The sequence below is a fragment of the Peromyscus californicus genome, unplaced genomic scaffold, assembly GCF_007827085.1.
Source record: "Peromyscus californicus insignis strain IS unplaced genomic scaffold, ASM782708v3 Scaffold_9__1_contigs__length_137607984, whole genome shotgun sequence".
Taxonomy (NCBI): Eukaryota; Metazoa; Chordata; class Mammalia; order Rodentia; family Cricetidae; genus Peromyscus; species Peromyscus californicus.
Genome location: NW_026294617.1, coordinates 99,249,271 through 99,265,829, shown reverse-complemented (window position 1 = coordinate 99,265,829; position 16,559 = coordinate 99,249,271). Strand labels below are relative to the sequence as shown.

The 16,559-nt window shown below is 48.0% G+C and overlaps 1 protein-coding gene across 1 annotated transcript in view; it reads right to left on the bottom strand.

The window, feature by feature from the left end:
* The window catches only part of Abca4 (ATP binding cassette subfamily A member 4), a 145,837-nt gene that overhangs the window by 52,895 nt on the left and 76,383 nt on the right, over window positions 1-16,559 (bottom strand). The window contains exons 17-23 of the mRNA XM_052730603.1: window positions 12,361-12,426; window positions 9,476-9,565; window positions 7,771-7,945; window positions 4,986-5,117; window positions 2,658-2,797; window positions 1,979-2,116; window positions 617-810 (exon numbers count right to left, since the gene is read on the bottom strand). Coding sequence (XP_052586563.1) covers window positions 617-810; window positions 1,979-2,116; window positions 2,658-2,797; window positions 4,986-5,117; window positions 7,771-7,945; window positions 9,476-9,565; window positions 12,361-12,426 — 935 coding nt within the window. The remainder of the gene's footprint in view (window positions 1-616; window positions 811-1,978; window positions 2,117-2,657; window positions 2,798-4,985; window positions 5,118-7,770; window positions 7,946-9,475; window positions 9,566-12,360; window positions 12,427-16,559) is intronic.

The window sequence follows — 16,559 nt, the reverse complement described above, 5'->3', positions numbered from 1 at the left end:
GACACCTGTTTTCAAGGAGCCCGGCAACATTCACAACACTTTAGCTCATTTGTCCCCACTACATCCCTACGGGGCAGAAGCCGGCACCATCAGCTTCTTTTCCCACGTAAGGAAAGATAACAGTAAAGAACAAAAATCACTTGCTCAGGATGACACCGTGGACTTGCCAGTTCTAAGGGCATGCTCGGTGGTCTCCGCTGGCTTCCCCACCCCCCGTATCACTTTCAGATTATAGTTCCCAACGATGCCTCTCCTTAGATTTCATTTACTACTGAAATTCAGGCTTAATTAGGGAACATGGATGTTGGAATGAAGGAGAGACGCTTAAACAAAGCGGACTAACCTCGAAGGGCACCATGCTACGTGTATAGTTTGGGACACTGATGTGTAGTGCTTTCAGGTTATTTTAAAGTAGTTGTATCTGAGTGTGTGTTGGGGGGGCATCTCTATAGGGTAGGTTAGAATGCGATTACCGAAATCTGCAAATAGTCCCAGAAACAAGCTGATTCTGACAGCGAAAGGTCCAGTGGGTAGAGATATCTAGAAGGGCAGCCCCACACTGCCTGTCCCTTCTCACCCAAGTCGCCCGGGGCCCCTTCCCTGGGCAGACACGTACCTCACAGCCACCTCTTTGGCTCTGGATGTTTTTCATCTTGCGAACCAAGGTCAAGTAGAAGCCTGTGCCAAAGCAGTTCTTGAGGAAGAGTGGGGTTCCGGAGCAGTAGAGCCTTCCCTGGGAAATGATGGCAATGCGGTCGCCGAGGAGGTCAGCCTCATCCATGTGGTGAGTGGACATGATGATGGTTCTGCCTGTGAGGAAGAGGTCGGGGTTGTTACCAGACAAGCCCTGGAGAGGATGGACAGCAACCTGCAGGTTATGTGGTCCCAGAACTCGGAGTTAATGAATTAAAAACAAAGTAGCAAATTCTGCAGCAAGCAAAGTGGTGTTATAGCAACCACTATATCCTAGCATATGCATACTATAAAGCACCATCACATAGACCGTCTCTGCATTGAGCCTCAGGTAAGATTCAAACAATTTGACGTGTGTGGGACACAGTCAACACCGTCCTCACTGGCAGCATCTCTGGACTTCCATATGGTCTTCACATCATAAACACCACTCGTACTTTGTAGGATCACACAGCACTCTCTCATTAAATGGGGACTGTTATTTAAAAAGGAAATGAGAATTTTAGCCTTCAGTGAGGGGCATGAGGAGTACAGTAAGAACAGAGGAGGAGGCTTTCCAGGCTGCGCAGGATGAACCACACTGCTGCTTGCGCGGGGTCTCAACTCTGCCTGATGTGGCTTCTGGATGAGAATCCTCTGGAAGGTGCAGGGATGGATGGGTAAAGAGCCCGTCTAAAACATCTTCATCTGCCACAGCCTTCTGCAGTTCCAGACATCTAGCCCCCTGTTCTTAACACCTAGTCTCAGGTGATCACACAACAGCTAGGCAGCTTCTTGGGGTCCTTTTGCCAGAGGGCAATTCCACTTTTTCAGATTGGAGGACTAAAGGTAGAAACGACTTTTGTTTTTGTTGTTTTCTTTTGTTGAGACAGGGCTTCATGTAACCCAGGCTTGCCTTGAACATGCTGAGACTGATCTTGAATTTCTGATCTACCTGCCTCTACCTCCTGAGTGCTGGGATTATGTGCATGTGCTACCAGGCCTGGTTTATGTGGTGCTGGGATTGAACTTGGGGCTTTGTGCATGCTTTGTAAACACTACAGCAAATGAGCTACACTCCCAACCCAGCTTTCTAGAATATTTCGGCAAGTAGGCCACTTCATCCAGGACTCCCTGCTTGTATTTATGTAAAAATCTGAGGAGGCTCTTACTTGAACTCGGACTCACTGATGGTCTCCAATGAGTGCAGTTATGGCTGTTAGTATACACAGGTATACACAATACTAGGTGTGAGAAAATGGGACTCCTGGAAGCACCTCAGTGGAGCATGAGCAACAACCCTCACCTGAGCGATACTTCAGGAGCAGGTCCCAGATGGAGCGCCTGGAGTAGGGGTCCACCCCAGAGGTGGGTTCGTCCAGGACCACCACTTTGGAATCTCCCACAAAAGCAATGGCCACAGACAGCTTCCTCTGCATGCCACCTGGAGGCAGGAAGAAGACAGTGGTGGTACATCACAGACACCTTGGCATGGGGAAGACAGAAGCCCAGGGCTGGTGGCACACGGAGGTTCGTTACATCTCACAGTTGGACACTGCCACCTCAGATGTGCCTACACCGCCCAAAGCCATAGTGGCATTCAGACTTCATCAATGCAGAAAGGCCACCCTTGCGTCCTAGCACCCGGTCATCTGAAGACTGTAGGTTTAACTTCGCAGAAGTTTTAGGAGCTTTTCCCCGTTAGAAGGCCCTGCTCCAATGGTTCTCAACCTTCCTAACGCTGTTACCCTTTAATATAGTTCCCTGTGTTGTGGTGACCCCAACCACAAAATTATTTCGTTGCTACTTCATAACTGTAATTTTGCTACTGTTTCGATATGTAATGTAAATATCTGATATGCAACCCTTGGGGGGTTTGTGACCCACAGGTTGAGAACCACCGCTCTACCCCACCCTCTGCTAGGGTACACTGAGAGGCAATGGATGCTCCCTATGAGGCTCTATCTCCTTCCAATATCAGGCACCTGAGAGGTCCTGAGCTTCCTCGTTTCTCTTGTGGTGGAGACCAGTGTCTTCTAACATGGCTTCCATCTCCAGCTGGGCCTCCTCCCAGGACTTCCCTTTCAGCTGGGCGTAGAAGAGGATGTGCTCAGCCACCGTGAGACTGTGGGGACAGGATGAGGAGAAAAGCAGCGGGCTAAGAAATTTCATCTCTAGCAATTTCTCTTAGAAAATAAAGATGAAGCAGGGGGGGTGGCGGCGCATGCCTTTAATCCCAGCACTCAGGAGGCAGAGGCAGGATGATCTCTAGGTTCGAGGCCAGTCCTATCTCAAAAGGAAGAAAATAAAGATGAATATGAAGACATAGCCGTGGTGGTTTGAAAGAAAATGGCACCCGAAGGGTGTGGCATAGTAGGAGGTGTGGCCTTGTTGGAGGAAGTGTGTCACTGTGGGGGCGGGCTTTGAGGTCTCTTTTCTCAAGCTTCGCTCAGTGTGACAGTCAGCTGACTTCCTGTTGCCTCTGAATCAAGATGTAAGACTCTCAGCTCCAGCACCATGTCTGCCTGCACGCCACCATGTTCCCCATCCTGATGATAATGGGCTGAACCTCTGAAACTGTAAGCGAGCCACCTCAATTAAATGTTTTTATTTATAAGAGTGCTGTGGTCATGGTGTCTCTTCACAGCAATAAAAAACCCTAACTAAGACAACAGCAATCAAAATTTTCATCATGGTATTATTTACGATATAAAAGTGAAACAACCAACCAATCCTGCCCAAATATCTAATGAGAAAATTACTTAAATAGCTCACTTGTATATTGGAACAGTATATAGACATTAGAAATTTCTTTTTAAAGAAATATGTAATCACGCGAAAAGATATTCAGTTACAGGGCTGGCGAGATGACTCAGTGGTTAAGAGCACTGGTTGCTCTTACAGGACCTGGGTTTGAGTCCCAGCACCTACATGGTGGCTCACAACTGTCTGTAATTCCAGTTCCAGGGGATCTGATGCCCTCTTCTCGGGCACTAGGCACACGTATAGTGCACAGATATACACTCGGGCAGAACACCCAGACACATAAGAAAATAATTAAAAAGAAAACCCATTTTCAAGAAGTCAGGTTACAAAATTGTACGTGTAACTTTACTCTCCTTTATAGTTTCCATGCATGTCTACACATGCAGAGTAATTTCTGAAGAATCCTATCTAGAGGTGTTGACAGCAATTGTCTCTGGGTAGTAAAATGTCTGGTGACAGTTTTGCTTTGTTTTTTTTTTTTTTTTTTTTTTTTTGTTTTTTTTGTGTGTGTGTGTGTGGCTGTCTTCTGTCCTCCACCCCCCTCCTTCCCTCCATAATGACTGGAGTCGGGACATAAAATATGTTTCGATTGGAAAGAAAGGAGTAGGGTAAGAGAGAGAAGGAGGAGGAAAGGGACAGAGGGGAAGGAGAAGGAAGAGGGAGGTGGAAGGAGAAAGGGAGAGAAGAATGAAAACTCCAGCAAACCAGCGTGGAGGGCCCCCTGAGAGGCAGTCTTTAGCACTCAGCGTGGAGAAGGAACGAAGGCTCTCCTCTCTCTGGTTCCTGCCTGGAAGGATTTCGGGCCAAGGGGTTGGGGGGTTCAGAAAGAAGCCGTGGTCTCTCCTCTGGCTGGGGACACCGCAGCTGTGAGCACCAGGAGCACATCTGGAGGGACAATTCTTATCCAAGCAGGACAAGGGCTCTGAAGGGGACCAGGCGAAAGCTTTGGGCTGGAGGGAAGACGTACTGCGGGTGGTGAGGACAGGATACAGGTGGCTTAGGGTCACTATTGCTGTGTTAAAACACCGTGACCAAAGCAACTTAGGGAGGAAAGGGTTTATTCCGCTTACACTTCCATATCACTGTTGATCTTCAAAGGAAGTCAGGGCAGGGACTCAAGCAGTGTAGGAACCTGGAGACAGGAGCTAGTGCAGAGGCCATGGAGGAGTGCTGCTTACTGGCCTGCTCATCATGGCTTGCTCAATCTGCTTTCTTATGGAACCCACGACCCCCACCCCTGGGATGGCACCACCTGAAGTGGACTGGGCCCTCTCACATCAATCACTAAATAAGAAAATACCCTACAGGCCTGCCTACAGCCCCATCTTATTGAGGCATTCTCTCAATTGAGGCTCCCTTCTCTCCAGTGACTCTAGCTTGTGTCAAGTTGACATGAAACTGGCCTCCACAGCAGGGGTCATTTCCAATAGACATTTTGTTTTCCTGTGGTGCTGGGGATGGAACCCAGGGGGGATGGACATGCCAGGTAAGCATTCTCCCACAGAGCCCACCCCTGCCCAGGAGGACTTTGCCTTCAGCTCACTTACTGGTGGAACAGGATGTTGTGCTGGGGACACATGCCCAGGTTCTGGCGGATTGCATCCAGGCTAGTTTCAATGTCTTTTCCTCCGATGAGCACAGTCCCCGATGTTGGGGGCAACAGCCCTGTCAGGATGGACCTGCCAAACACAGGGTTAAGTGGAAGAAGAGAAGGTCTTTAGGACTCACCAGGAGAGGAGGGCAACGCCATTCCAGGCTTGAAAGGACACTTGTGGTAACTCCTGTCCCATCTCTCTATCAAACTCAAACCTGCATCAACTGAGGGGCCTAGACATTTTCCACACAGGGCTTCCTTAGCCCCAGTGCCTATATCCAGGTCCTAGTACCGAGGACCACAAGGGCCTTCTCGCTCTATCTTTTATTTCCTAGTGCTTCCAGACCAGTAGCAAGAACCTCAGAGATTCCCAGCCTCAGACACCCCATCACTCACCCATCACTGTGGTGGTGAGTGGTAGTGCCTGCTGGGATGGTCAGCCATACTGGTCACTGCTGTGGTCAGTCATGTGGTCACTGTGGTGTTCACTGATGTGGGCAGCCACAGTGGTCACTGTGGTGGTCAGCTGTAGTGTCCATTATGAAGGTCTGTCATAGTGGTCACTGTGGTGTTCACTGATGTGGTCAGCTGTAGTGGCCACTGTCTCGTTTACTGTGTGGTCAGTTGTAGCGTCCACTGTGAAGGTCAGCCACAGTGGTCATTTGGTGGCTATTGATGTGGTTAGCCCTTGTGTCATGGTCACTCTTGTGCTCAGTTAAAGGGGTTGAGAGCACAGCCCACTGCTTTACCTGGGTAAGCAACCTTGATTATGGAGAAACCAGTTGCTGCCTTTACAAAGCCTAGGTAGGTCCCTGGCGATGATGAGAAGCTGAACCCACCGACACATTCAGTGTGTGTCAGCTGATTGAGTAACTGCAGTCAGGCACAGGAATTACCACTAACAATTTCAATTTTGGATCGCAAACATAAAAAGCCCATAACTGTGTTGTGATTTTTTCCCCCTTTCTTTAGTAAAGTAAGACATATTGGCCCCTACCTGCTTAGGTAGTTGTCTGGGTTAAGTGAGTTAATATGTACTTTAGAACAGCACAGCATGAAGTGAAACTTAAAAACGTGACGTTATTCCCGGTGTCAGGAGCATTATGTTTCCACGCCAGGGGAAGTTGAATTTCTGCACTGGGTGAAGTAATGTGTTTGTCTTGAAGAGGTCCTGGGGTCTTGGATGGAGCTTCCTGTCCTCTGACCACGTGAGTTAGCTGGGAGATAGGCCTAGTCTACCACACCCAGCTCTGTCTTGAGTTCTGATAAAATCGCAGGCTATCTGAACCTGTATTTAGAAGCTGAAATCTTTGTTGATCAACCACTAGAGGGAAACAGTACCAAGCACAATGGCACCAGCCCCGCATTCCATTCACACTGAAAGGCCCGAGAGCACATTCCAGAGCAGGGTGTACACCGCTGTTCCTTCCCGGGGCTCTGGGAGCCAAGGATTTGATGGCTGCTGTCACATGGCCTGTTGACCCCCCCACCCCTCCTCCACCCACTCACCCACCGGACATCTGTCTGTTCTCAGCAGGTGGCGCTCAGGCCCCTGGAGAACTGTAGGGCTGAGAAGTCCACCCAGAGCCCCAGATCTTCCAGCACTTGGCTTTCCGCCAGCCAGCGAGGAGACTCCCCGTTCTCTCTCCACTGTCTCAGAAACGTAACCACCCCCCAGCAGAGGTCCCATGCCAACACTGAAGCGACCCGATAATTGGTAGGAAAAGGAGCGCTCCTTAAAAACAGTGGTGTTCTACAGACCCTGGACATGGGCAGCTCACTGTGGATGACAGTGTCAGGGTAGACATGAGGGCTAAGGAGGGGACTTAGGGTGTTAGAAACAAGAGGCAACTGTCTGTGATAAGAAAACCTAGCTAATACACCTACTGAGCCATCCAACTCAGAGGCTTCAGGAAAAATCACTTCAACTCTGAACGTCTATTTCCGTGGCAGAAAGGGAGTGATACACTTACTCTGAATTCTCTCATTGCTTCTTATGAATATTAAATATACTTGAGTGGGCTTCGAATACTGCAGCATTCTTAGGAGACTTTTTAAAACCTTGTTTGTCTGTTTTGCAGTGGTTGGGAGGGGGTTGTATTCAAGACAGGATATGTACACTATGTAGTTCTGGCTTATCCTGGAACTCACTATGTAGACCAGGCTAGCCTTGAACTCACAGAGTTTACCAGCCTCTCCCTCCCAGGTGCAGAGATTCAAGGTGTGAGTCACCATACCCGGCTTGCTTTGTAAACTCTTGGGGCCACAAAATAAGTGTTTCTTTGTTTTGTGTCCACCAAAATTCAGTAGGGAAGAGCTGACTGAAGTTACTGGGGAGAGTGAAGCCAGGGAATGGGATGGCATGGGATGGGATGGGATGGGATGGCATGGCATGGGATGGAATGGGATGGGATGGCATGGGATGGGATGGCATGGGATGGCATGGGATGGGATGGCATGGGATGGCATGGAATGGGATGGCATGGGATGGGATGGGATGGCATGGGATGGGATGGGATGGGATGGGATGGGATGGGATGGGATGGCATGGGATGGGATGGCATGGGATGGCATGGGATGGGATGGCATGGGATGGGATGGGATGGGATGGGATGGGATGGCATGGGATGGGATGGGATGGCATGGGATGGCATGGGATGGGATGGCATGGGATGGGATGGCATGGGATGGGATGGCATGGGATGGGATGGAGACAGCCTCTCTGCTAGAGAACTCACAAGGTGGTGGTTTTCCCTGCTCCATTGTGACCCAGGAACGCAGTGATCTGGTTCTCATAGAAAGTGATGTTAAGGCGGTCCACAGCAGGCCGGCTACAGGGCTCAAAAACCTTTACCAAGTTCTTCACACATACTCCAGGCACCAACCCTGGGAGCTCGCGTTCGAAGAAGGAGTCTTGGAAGGAAAAACACATTGTAGAAACATGACACTTTGATGGATATGCTCAAGGAACATAGTGCTTTCTTCAGTCCTGTGTCCTGCCTGTGATTTCACCTGCCCACATGGCTACAGCTTTGTAAAGAGGATCAGAATAGCAATGGTAATGATTGCATTGGCCATTGATTTAACACTTACTGTGTGTTAGGCACTGTTTCCAGTGCTTTCCAAGAATTACCTCATTCCACACTCGTAGTCCTATGGGTAGATATTACTAGGCTCATTTCAATAGGTTAGAAAGCCCAAGACTGAGAGGTGTCACCTGTTCTATTGAGTCCACATGGCTTATAAGTGGCAGAGTTGGGGTGTGAGCCCAGAGCCCATACTTATCTGAAATAGTTCCTGCCTAGATATTGTGTTAACCCCAAGCTCCATCTGTGCTCTCAGGCTGTCTATAGGACTCTTCCTGGGTTTCTGGCACCTGCTCTCACTCCTCAGCACTCCAGGACAGTCCACTCTTCCTCATCATGGCTCCTCCTTCCCTATGCTTCCTGTCCGCTGCAGTGTTGACCTCCTCTCTCCTCCCCTGACCCCCTACCACATCTTCTCTGCAGTTCACTCTATAGAGCCCCGATTAATTATTGTCAGACTATGAATTCCAAACGTCGACTCCCTTGCTCTGTCCCCCAAATCCCATTGCATCGTCCGTCTGTCTGTGCCTCCTGGTCCAGCCTAAAGCTGAGACAGAACCAGCATCCTCAGCTCCACTGCCTGTCATTTCAGCCTTGTCAAACCACTCTGGGAGGGTCTTCCAGAGGCATCCCTGCCTACAAACCAGCTCTGTGAGGACCCAGGTCTCCAACATCAGCTTTGTAAAGAGATACCTGAGGGATACACGCCAACATCAGGCTAATCCAGAGCCTGTGGTGCCTCTCTAAACCCAAGAAACACACACACTCAAAGATGAGAACCCTTCGAAGAATTAGCTCAAGAGGGAAGACATCAGCAAAAGCCAGGGACGCAAGTCTTAGGTTCCCTGCCGGTCAGCCCAGGAATGATTAGGTAACTTCCACAGCCAGCAGAGACTTCTGATGGTGGCAGTGAATGGACTCAGGGTCTGTAAACCTTGAGTGCAGTGCAGGCAGCTCTGCTGGACCCCTGCCCCTCACCGCACTTATTTTTGTCTTTCCTTATAGCTCATATCCGCTTCAAGTCCTGGTGACCCAAGTCATTGTTCTGGCTAAATCCTCGGAAGTCAGCACATTTGTTCAATTCGCTTGGGATTTGCCTAACAAGGGCACAAACACACTACAGACTTGGGATCTGCTTTCTCCAGGAAATATGCACTAATGTCTGGGTTGGACCATTCATTCCCCGCGTGTGCAGCTGGACATCACATTTAACACCAGTCAAGAGAGGGAGTCAGCTTCCTGGCCTTCGTTTCACCCGTCTCGTGGTTTTGCTCTGGCACTACCCAAGCTTCCTAGCTTTCGCCTTGGCTCTGCTCTGCTCTTTCTTTGTTTTTGGTGGGGTGGGTGGTGGTGTTACCACTCATTCCTTCTGGGTGCTCCGGATCCTCCATTTCCTCTGTTAAAGGTTCAGTCTTCTCCAGGGCCCTTTCTTCTCGGGTCGAGCAACCTGAGCCAACCAGAAGGCTATGTTACTCTTCAGCAGAGACAGGCAAGGAGAGGAGGGGTAGAGGGGACAGATGAGCTCCCCACCTCAAGGGGAAGATGCCCCCTCAGCAGGTGCAGCCGGCATTGCTCTGAGGCCAGCCTGCGACGTGGCCTACGGCTCTGACCTGCTGCCAGGCCCCGGGGTACTCAGAGCTGATTGCCCTGTCTTCATCGGCCCAGGGGGACTTCTGTAATTGGAGCCTTGGAGCCGGGGAGTTTCCATTTAGTCTGGTGTTTGTTTTTAGGGGGAGCCAGGAATCAAACTCAGAATTTCACGCATGCTAGGCAAGCACTCTACCACCAAGTCACACTCCCAACTCTAACCTCTTCCTTTTAATGTGCTAGGCTTCCCATGTCAGAAATTGTGATTTAAAAAAACAAAAACAAAAACCAACAACAACAACAAAAAAAACCAGACAAATAAAAAAATCTGCCTCAGGGTTAAATTTGGAATGGGCTAATTTTCTTTAGCCTGCCACCTGGTCCTTTTTTGCTCCAACCTAAAACATGTCAGTCATGGGAACCTTGAGCAAAAAAATCCATCTATAGTGAAAGGATGGGTTGTTATCTTAAATCAGCTCTCTTGAGAAAGCCGCTTATTTGGGCATTCAGGAATCTTGAGGTTAACACCAGGATGGAGTTGGTGGGCGTTCAGGATTGTGAAGGGTGATACCCCCCCCCACACACACACACACGCACGCACGCACGCACACGCACACGCACACGCGCGCGCGCACACACACACACAGGCACATGTACAATGGATTTTTTTTTTTTAAATTGGCATTTGGTCTAAAAGGGTGTCAAGGACATCCTGGGAAGGGAAGAAGCAGGAAGGCCATCCAGCCAGAGAGGAAGCAGGAACAAGAGGAAGCCACCAGCACCGAGCCCTTAGGGCCCTGGTTCAAGCACAGAGGGGCAAGCATCTGTGGGTCTTCTCAGTGTGAGCCACCAGGGCCTCTACATTTGCAGGGCGTGAGGGAGCAGCAGGCTGAGGCTGAGTAGTTCAGAGATGTGCTGCCTGCTCTGCTTCTGACTCCACTTCCTGAAGCAGTTTTGAGTCTATGTTCCACAGTTCCTGAGGTCAGCATATCGCTAGCACACTGTCCTCGGGTGGAATAAAGCAGCCAGAACAAATATCTTTCCAAATAACCACTGGAGTGACTTCCTTATTGGGAAATGGTCTCGATTCTGTCCCTTGTGTCCCGTGGGATTTCTGTAAGGAATGGATGTCTCTGGGGCTCCATTTCTGTGTCTATGAAAAGAGGACCTGGGGAGTGACTCCTCCGCTTTCTGATCTAGATAGTGTGAGGGATTGAATTTCGTCTAGCCTATGAGACAGGTGAAAAATATTTCCCTTCTGTCAGCAAAAGTGTATGTGTCTCATTTTCAAGGAACACGTTTCTCAGGATTTTTTTTTTCTTGAATAGCAGAGTACCTCTTGGGATAATAGAGGGGACAAGAGAACATGACCCCTGATGTTCACTGACATTAAGAACATTCCAGGGGTACTCCTGTGTTAAACATTCCTATTTATGATGGGCTGATTACTTTATTACAGAGACGTTTAAAGGTTTGTAGATACACACGATGCATAAACAATATAATGGAAAAACATTGGGCTGTCAAAACACTGCTTGAACTACCAAAAATGTATACAGAGAAAAATAACTGAGGGGGGGGAACCCTTAAAATGTCAAACAAAAATCCATACAAGCCTTTTAAAGACTCCAGATTAAGCCCCTAAAGAACTAAATACTTGTGTTAGTGCTTAAAGGATTGATAAACCCTAGCCCAGGGGTAGTAAGTAGTTCAAAACGAAGTGTGGATAGGTGAGAGGTGAGTTCGAACCCTTGAAAGCGTTTTTTTCCTTCCTGAACCTCCCAGTTATAGGGAAGACTGTGGCCCATAGCCCTATAGCTTCTCTGCCTTCTCAGAACTCCAAAAGACTATGATCTGAGGGTTGTCTTATGATTTCCAGAACTCTCTTGGCCTCCTGCTTTGTTTAGGAAGAGAGACAAATTGTATTTCAGAGGCCCTGTCAGCAAATGTCCTTTTGGCTTCCTTCTCCAGCCAGAGAGCCGTGGTAGTGTCCGCCTTGGGGGGTCAGCAGTGCAGCTTCTGCCTGGTCTTCAGAGAGTAAATTACTGTGTGTTTCCAGAGTGTGGAGGATGATGGCTGAGGAGGAGGTGGGGAGCTAAGGATGAAGGCAAAGCTCCCTTCATGATTCCTGGATCTCTGCTTTCAAGGTAAGAGAAAGATATTTGACTCCTGAAATGGTGCAACCCCCTTTCAACAGGCATGTCACACCCCCCGGGACGAACTGTCGACTTTCTGCCTTTCGCTCTGGCTCTGTGATTCATCAAAGGCAAGCTTGTGGGGGCCGTTATGCTGTACTGTCCCGCTGGCCCACCGCAGGAATCAGGCGGCAGGAATCACGCACTTGACATAAAGGGCCCCCTTGGCACCTTCCACACGTCTTGTTCATACCCCCAAGGAACTAGTTTCAATCCTGAAGCATTTCTGTTATTGTCATTTTGTTTTGGGTTTTTTTTTGGTTTTTTGAGACAGGGTTTCTCTGTGTAGCTCCAGCTGTCCTGGAGCTTACTCTGTAGAGTAGACTGGCCTCAAACTCACAGAGCCTCTGCCTCCTGAGTGCTGGGATTAAAGTCATGTGCGACCACCACCTGGCTGTTTTAATGTAAAAACAACAACAACAAAAACAAAAAAAAGCAACAACAAAAAAGCCCAACTTACCTTCACCTCCAAGCCAGTAAGACTCCTGTAGGAGGAAGTACCAGGGGAGGGGCGTTCCATAGTCTCCTGAGAACAGGAACGCAAAGAAAGAGAAAACAGTGAGCCCCATCCCCTCACATCATGTAAGCTCTATGATATACCCAATCCAAATCTCAAATTATAGCTCCAGGTATCGATAGTCCCAAGTCATTATGTGGTGACCCACAGGCTACCAGACAGACTGCTTCTTTCAGTTAGTTTATAATCAAAACACCATGGTGGTTTTTTTGGGTGTTACCAACAACATTAACAATGATGATCTTGGTTGACATCAGTTTTCCAAGAAATAAATGTTATTAAAGAATTAAATCATGCCATTTTTTAGCAGTTACCAGAAAACAATAATATTGCTGATCACAAACATTTGCTGGACTCTATTTATGTAACGGGCATATTTTATACTTCCCATAAGTTACATCACTGAATTCTGAAAACAACCCTAGGAGTTGGGTGGTAATATTAGTCTAAAGGATGCAGAAACTGAGGAGCACTAACTTTGAGCCGTCTGCCCCAGTCCATAGCTAATTACGTGAAAATGGGAGAATTCTAACACAGGCAATTGGGTTCCAATGTCACCGTTCTAACTCCCCACATTCTCCTGGATTCAGCTATGTTTGAAGGGAAAAGGCTCCCTGCTGTGGGATGGTCTGTATGTCAAATTGCTCTGATTGGTCAATAAATAAAACACTGATTGGCCAGTGGCCAGGCAGGAAGTAGATGGGACAAGGAGAGAGGAGAATTCTGGGAAGTGGAAGGCTGAGTCAGAGACACACTGCCAGCCGCCGCCATGACAAGCCGCATGTGAAGATGCCAGTAAGCCACAAGCCACGTGGCAAGGTATAGATTTATAGAAATGGATTAACTTAAGATATAAGAACAGTTAGCAAGAAGCCTGCCACAGCCATACAGTTTGTAACTAATATAAGTCTCTGTGTTTACTTGGTTGGGTCTGAGCAGCTGTGGGACTGGCGGGTGACAGAGATTTGTCTTGACTTTGGGCCAGGCAGGAAAACTCTAGCTACAGCTCCCAACTTCCTGGTTCAGTTCTCTTTGTAACTTTTGTTCCCCTTAAAATGTTGGTTTTTTCCAGGAGATGGTGTGTACACCTTTAATTCCAGCACTCGGGAGACAGAGGCAAGTGGATCTCTGTGAGTTCAAGGCCAGCCTGATCTACAGAGTGAGTTCCAGGACAGCCAGGGCTACACAGGAAAACTCTGTCTAGAAAAAACAGAAAAAAAAATTGTTGATTTTTTTTTTTAAATAAAAACATGGACGTTGCTTATTTTTCCCTTACATTTTTAAAATTGTGTGTGGATATATATGTCTACATGTGAGTATATTTATGTGAGTGTAGGTGCACTCTGAGGCCTAAAGGGTCAGATCCCCTGGAGTTGGAGTTGTAGAGTGTTGTGAGCCACCTGAAATTGATGCTGGGAACTGAACGTGCGTCCTCTGGAGGAGCAGTGCGTGCTGGTTCTTGACTGAGACACCTCTATGGCCCTCCATGCTGGTTCTTGACTGAGACACCTCTATGGCCCTCATTGCTTTTGAAATAGTCATGGCTTTCGTCACTGCGAGACTGATTCAAGGGAAGCCTGGATATTTTGTTTTCTTTCAAGTTTTATTTAGTGTGTGTGTGTTAAACACTGCTTGGCAGCCATTTTGTTAATTTTTTTTCATAGGTTCACATGCCACCATGCACATCTGGAGGTCGGAGGTGATTTTTCAGTCACCCATTCTATCTTTCTACTGTGTTTTAAGACATAGTCTGCCCCACCACCACTTCCTGCACCGTCTCGGGTCCCCTCCTACCATTTCCCATAGGACTGCTTGGGTTACCAATGTGTGCCGACGTGTGCCGATGTGTACTTGGCTTTTTAATGTGGGTTGGGAAGCTGAGCTCAGGTCATCAGGTGTGGTGAAAGATTTTGTCCATGGAGTCATCTCCCAGCCCACGTGGGCCTTCTTTGTCCTCTGTGCTAAGATGGGTCCGAGGACATTGTGCATACCAAACAAGCGCTCCACCACTGAACTACATCCTCAGCCCCAGATCTGTCTTTTCTAAATGTCCTGGTTCCCAGAACGTGGCCACACAGGGGCTGCTCAGCACACAGTTGTTGATGAAATGAGAACTTTAGCTTGGCTAAAATAATGTACAAATCCCTATTCCAACCCAACTAATTTTCAGTTATTAGATCTCTTTCCAGGGACACAAACAAACAAACAAAAAACAGGCTGAGTAAGTTCAAGTGTCTTGCTCAGGTCACTGTCATAGGTGGAACTGTGTCCCTCTCCAAGCAGGGGTCAATGTTGATGTCAGTGATACCATATAAAGTATATGTGGTCGTTGTTCCCAGTTCAGTGCCAGCCACAGAGCTCTACTGCCCTTGAAATTTCCCAAGTAATGAGTACTTTTCTTTGTTATTCATGGAATTTTTTTTTTCTACTGTGTCTAAGCTCATGCTATTGAGATGGCTCATAGGGGAGCAGCAAGATCGTGTCACATTTGGGTGTTGCTCACCAGAAAGACAAAATGCGAAGAGAGAAAACTTTCAGCCCAATCTCTCTGATCTCCAGAGATTAAGGGGCGGCAGACAACTCCAGAACCTCAGGAAGAGGATTTGAAGAGATTCTGGACTGGCGACCACATTTCAGTGCTGGTCGGTGGTGGTCCAGAGAAGGCTGCTCCAGACCATTTCATCCCTGTCCCCATTCCTCACCTTATGGCTGTTCTTGAGTTATACCCGTAACAATAACGCCGTAATTGAAAAGAGAGCACTTTGTAAAGTGTTAGCATCTGAACGGAGGGAGGTCTTACAGGATTGCCTCTAACTCTGGATCGTCTCAGAGTGGAATTCAATGGTTAGTGACCGGGAATTTGATGGTGTTTGAGAAAACACCCATTTAGTGTCCAAACCAGAGTCCCAACCTCATATCTCAAATGTGGCATTATTTAGAAGGTAGATGTGCTTAGTTAAGTTAGGTGGGGTTATACTGGAGTAGGGTGACCACATAGAGTCCTCATAAGACAGCCTCATGGAGACCAGCACACGGGGAAAATGCCACGTGAAGATGGAGGATTGGAGTGATGTGCCTGAAGTCAGGGAAGCCAGAGGATCAAAATCCTCCAGAAGCTTGGTTTTATAGGCAGCATGGCCTTCCCAGCAGCTTCATTTTTGATTTCTAGCTTTCAGACAATGAGATTAAAAAAAACAAAACCCAACAACTCTATTATTTTAAGCCATACTATTCATAGTCCTTGTTATAGCATCGCTAGAAACACATCCTCCTTCAGGTGGGACAGAGACCCAAGCCTCTGGACTTAGCCTAGCCACCTTTTCCCAGCCAGGATTGCTGCACATTTGTGTTGTTTGATTGATGGGTTCTCTGTTTCTGACAGGGTCTCGCTGTAACCCAGGCTGTACTCGAACTCACAGTCTACCATACCTGGTCCCACCTGCTTCTTTCTGAGGACCATGAGCTTGTTCTTTCGGGCCCATCCTCACTCTTCCCTGTCTGCTTTGTCCAGGGCATCAAGAGCTAGACCCAGATGTCACTGTACAGTGAAGGCTGATGTGGAGGCCATTCAGATGAAGAGGGGACTTCTCCAGCTATAGAAAAATGCTAATGTGAAGGAAAATCTGAGTGTCTGCGAAGCAGATACAAAACTTTGCAAATAGCTAATTCTGATCCAGTAGCTGATTTTCTAGGCTTCAGGTAAGTTAGATAGTGATTCGGTGTCTATGAAAGACCAAGCAGTAGACAGGGCTTCCAGGCTGTCGCTGAGAAATAAACAGGCCATGTGCCTGCTCTCGTGGGCTCGTACCCTAGGAAGGGTGGTAAGATGATAAACACATACATAAGGTTACATCATGTCAGGTGGTGAGGAGTGCTAAAAAAAAAAAATAAATGAATAAAAAAGTGGGGTAAAAGGTTAGGGCCCCGGAGGGAATATTGGTCATACAATGATAAAGACCCAGTAATCTTCAGTCTAGAAAGATCCCTGTGATAAAGTGACATTTGAACAGAGACCTGAGTGGAGTGAGGAAGCCAGGAGATAGGAGGGATAGCCTGGGGTGAAAGGCCCTGCTGGTGAAAACAGCAGGTGTGAAGGTCCAGCCCTGGAAGTGTGCTCATGTGCTGAACATTGGTGGGGAGGC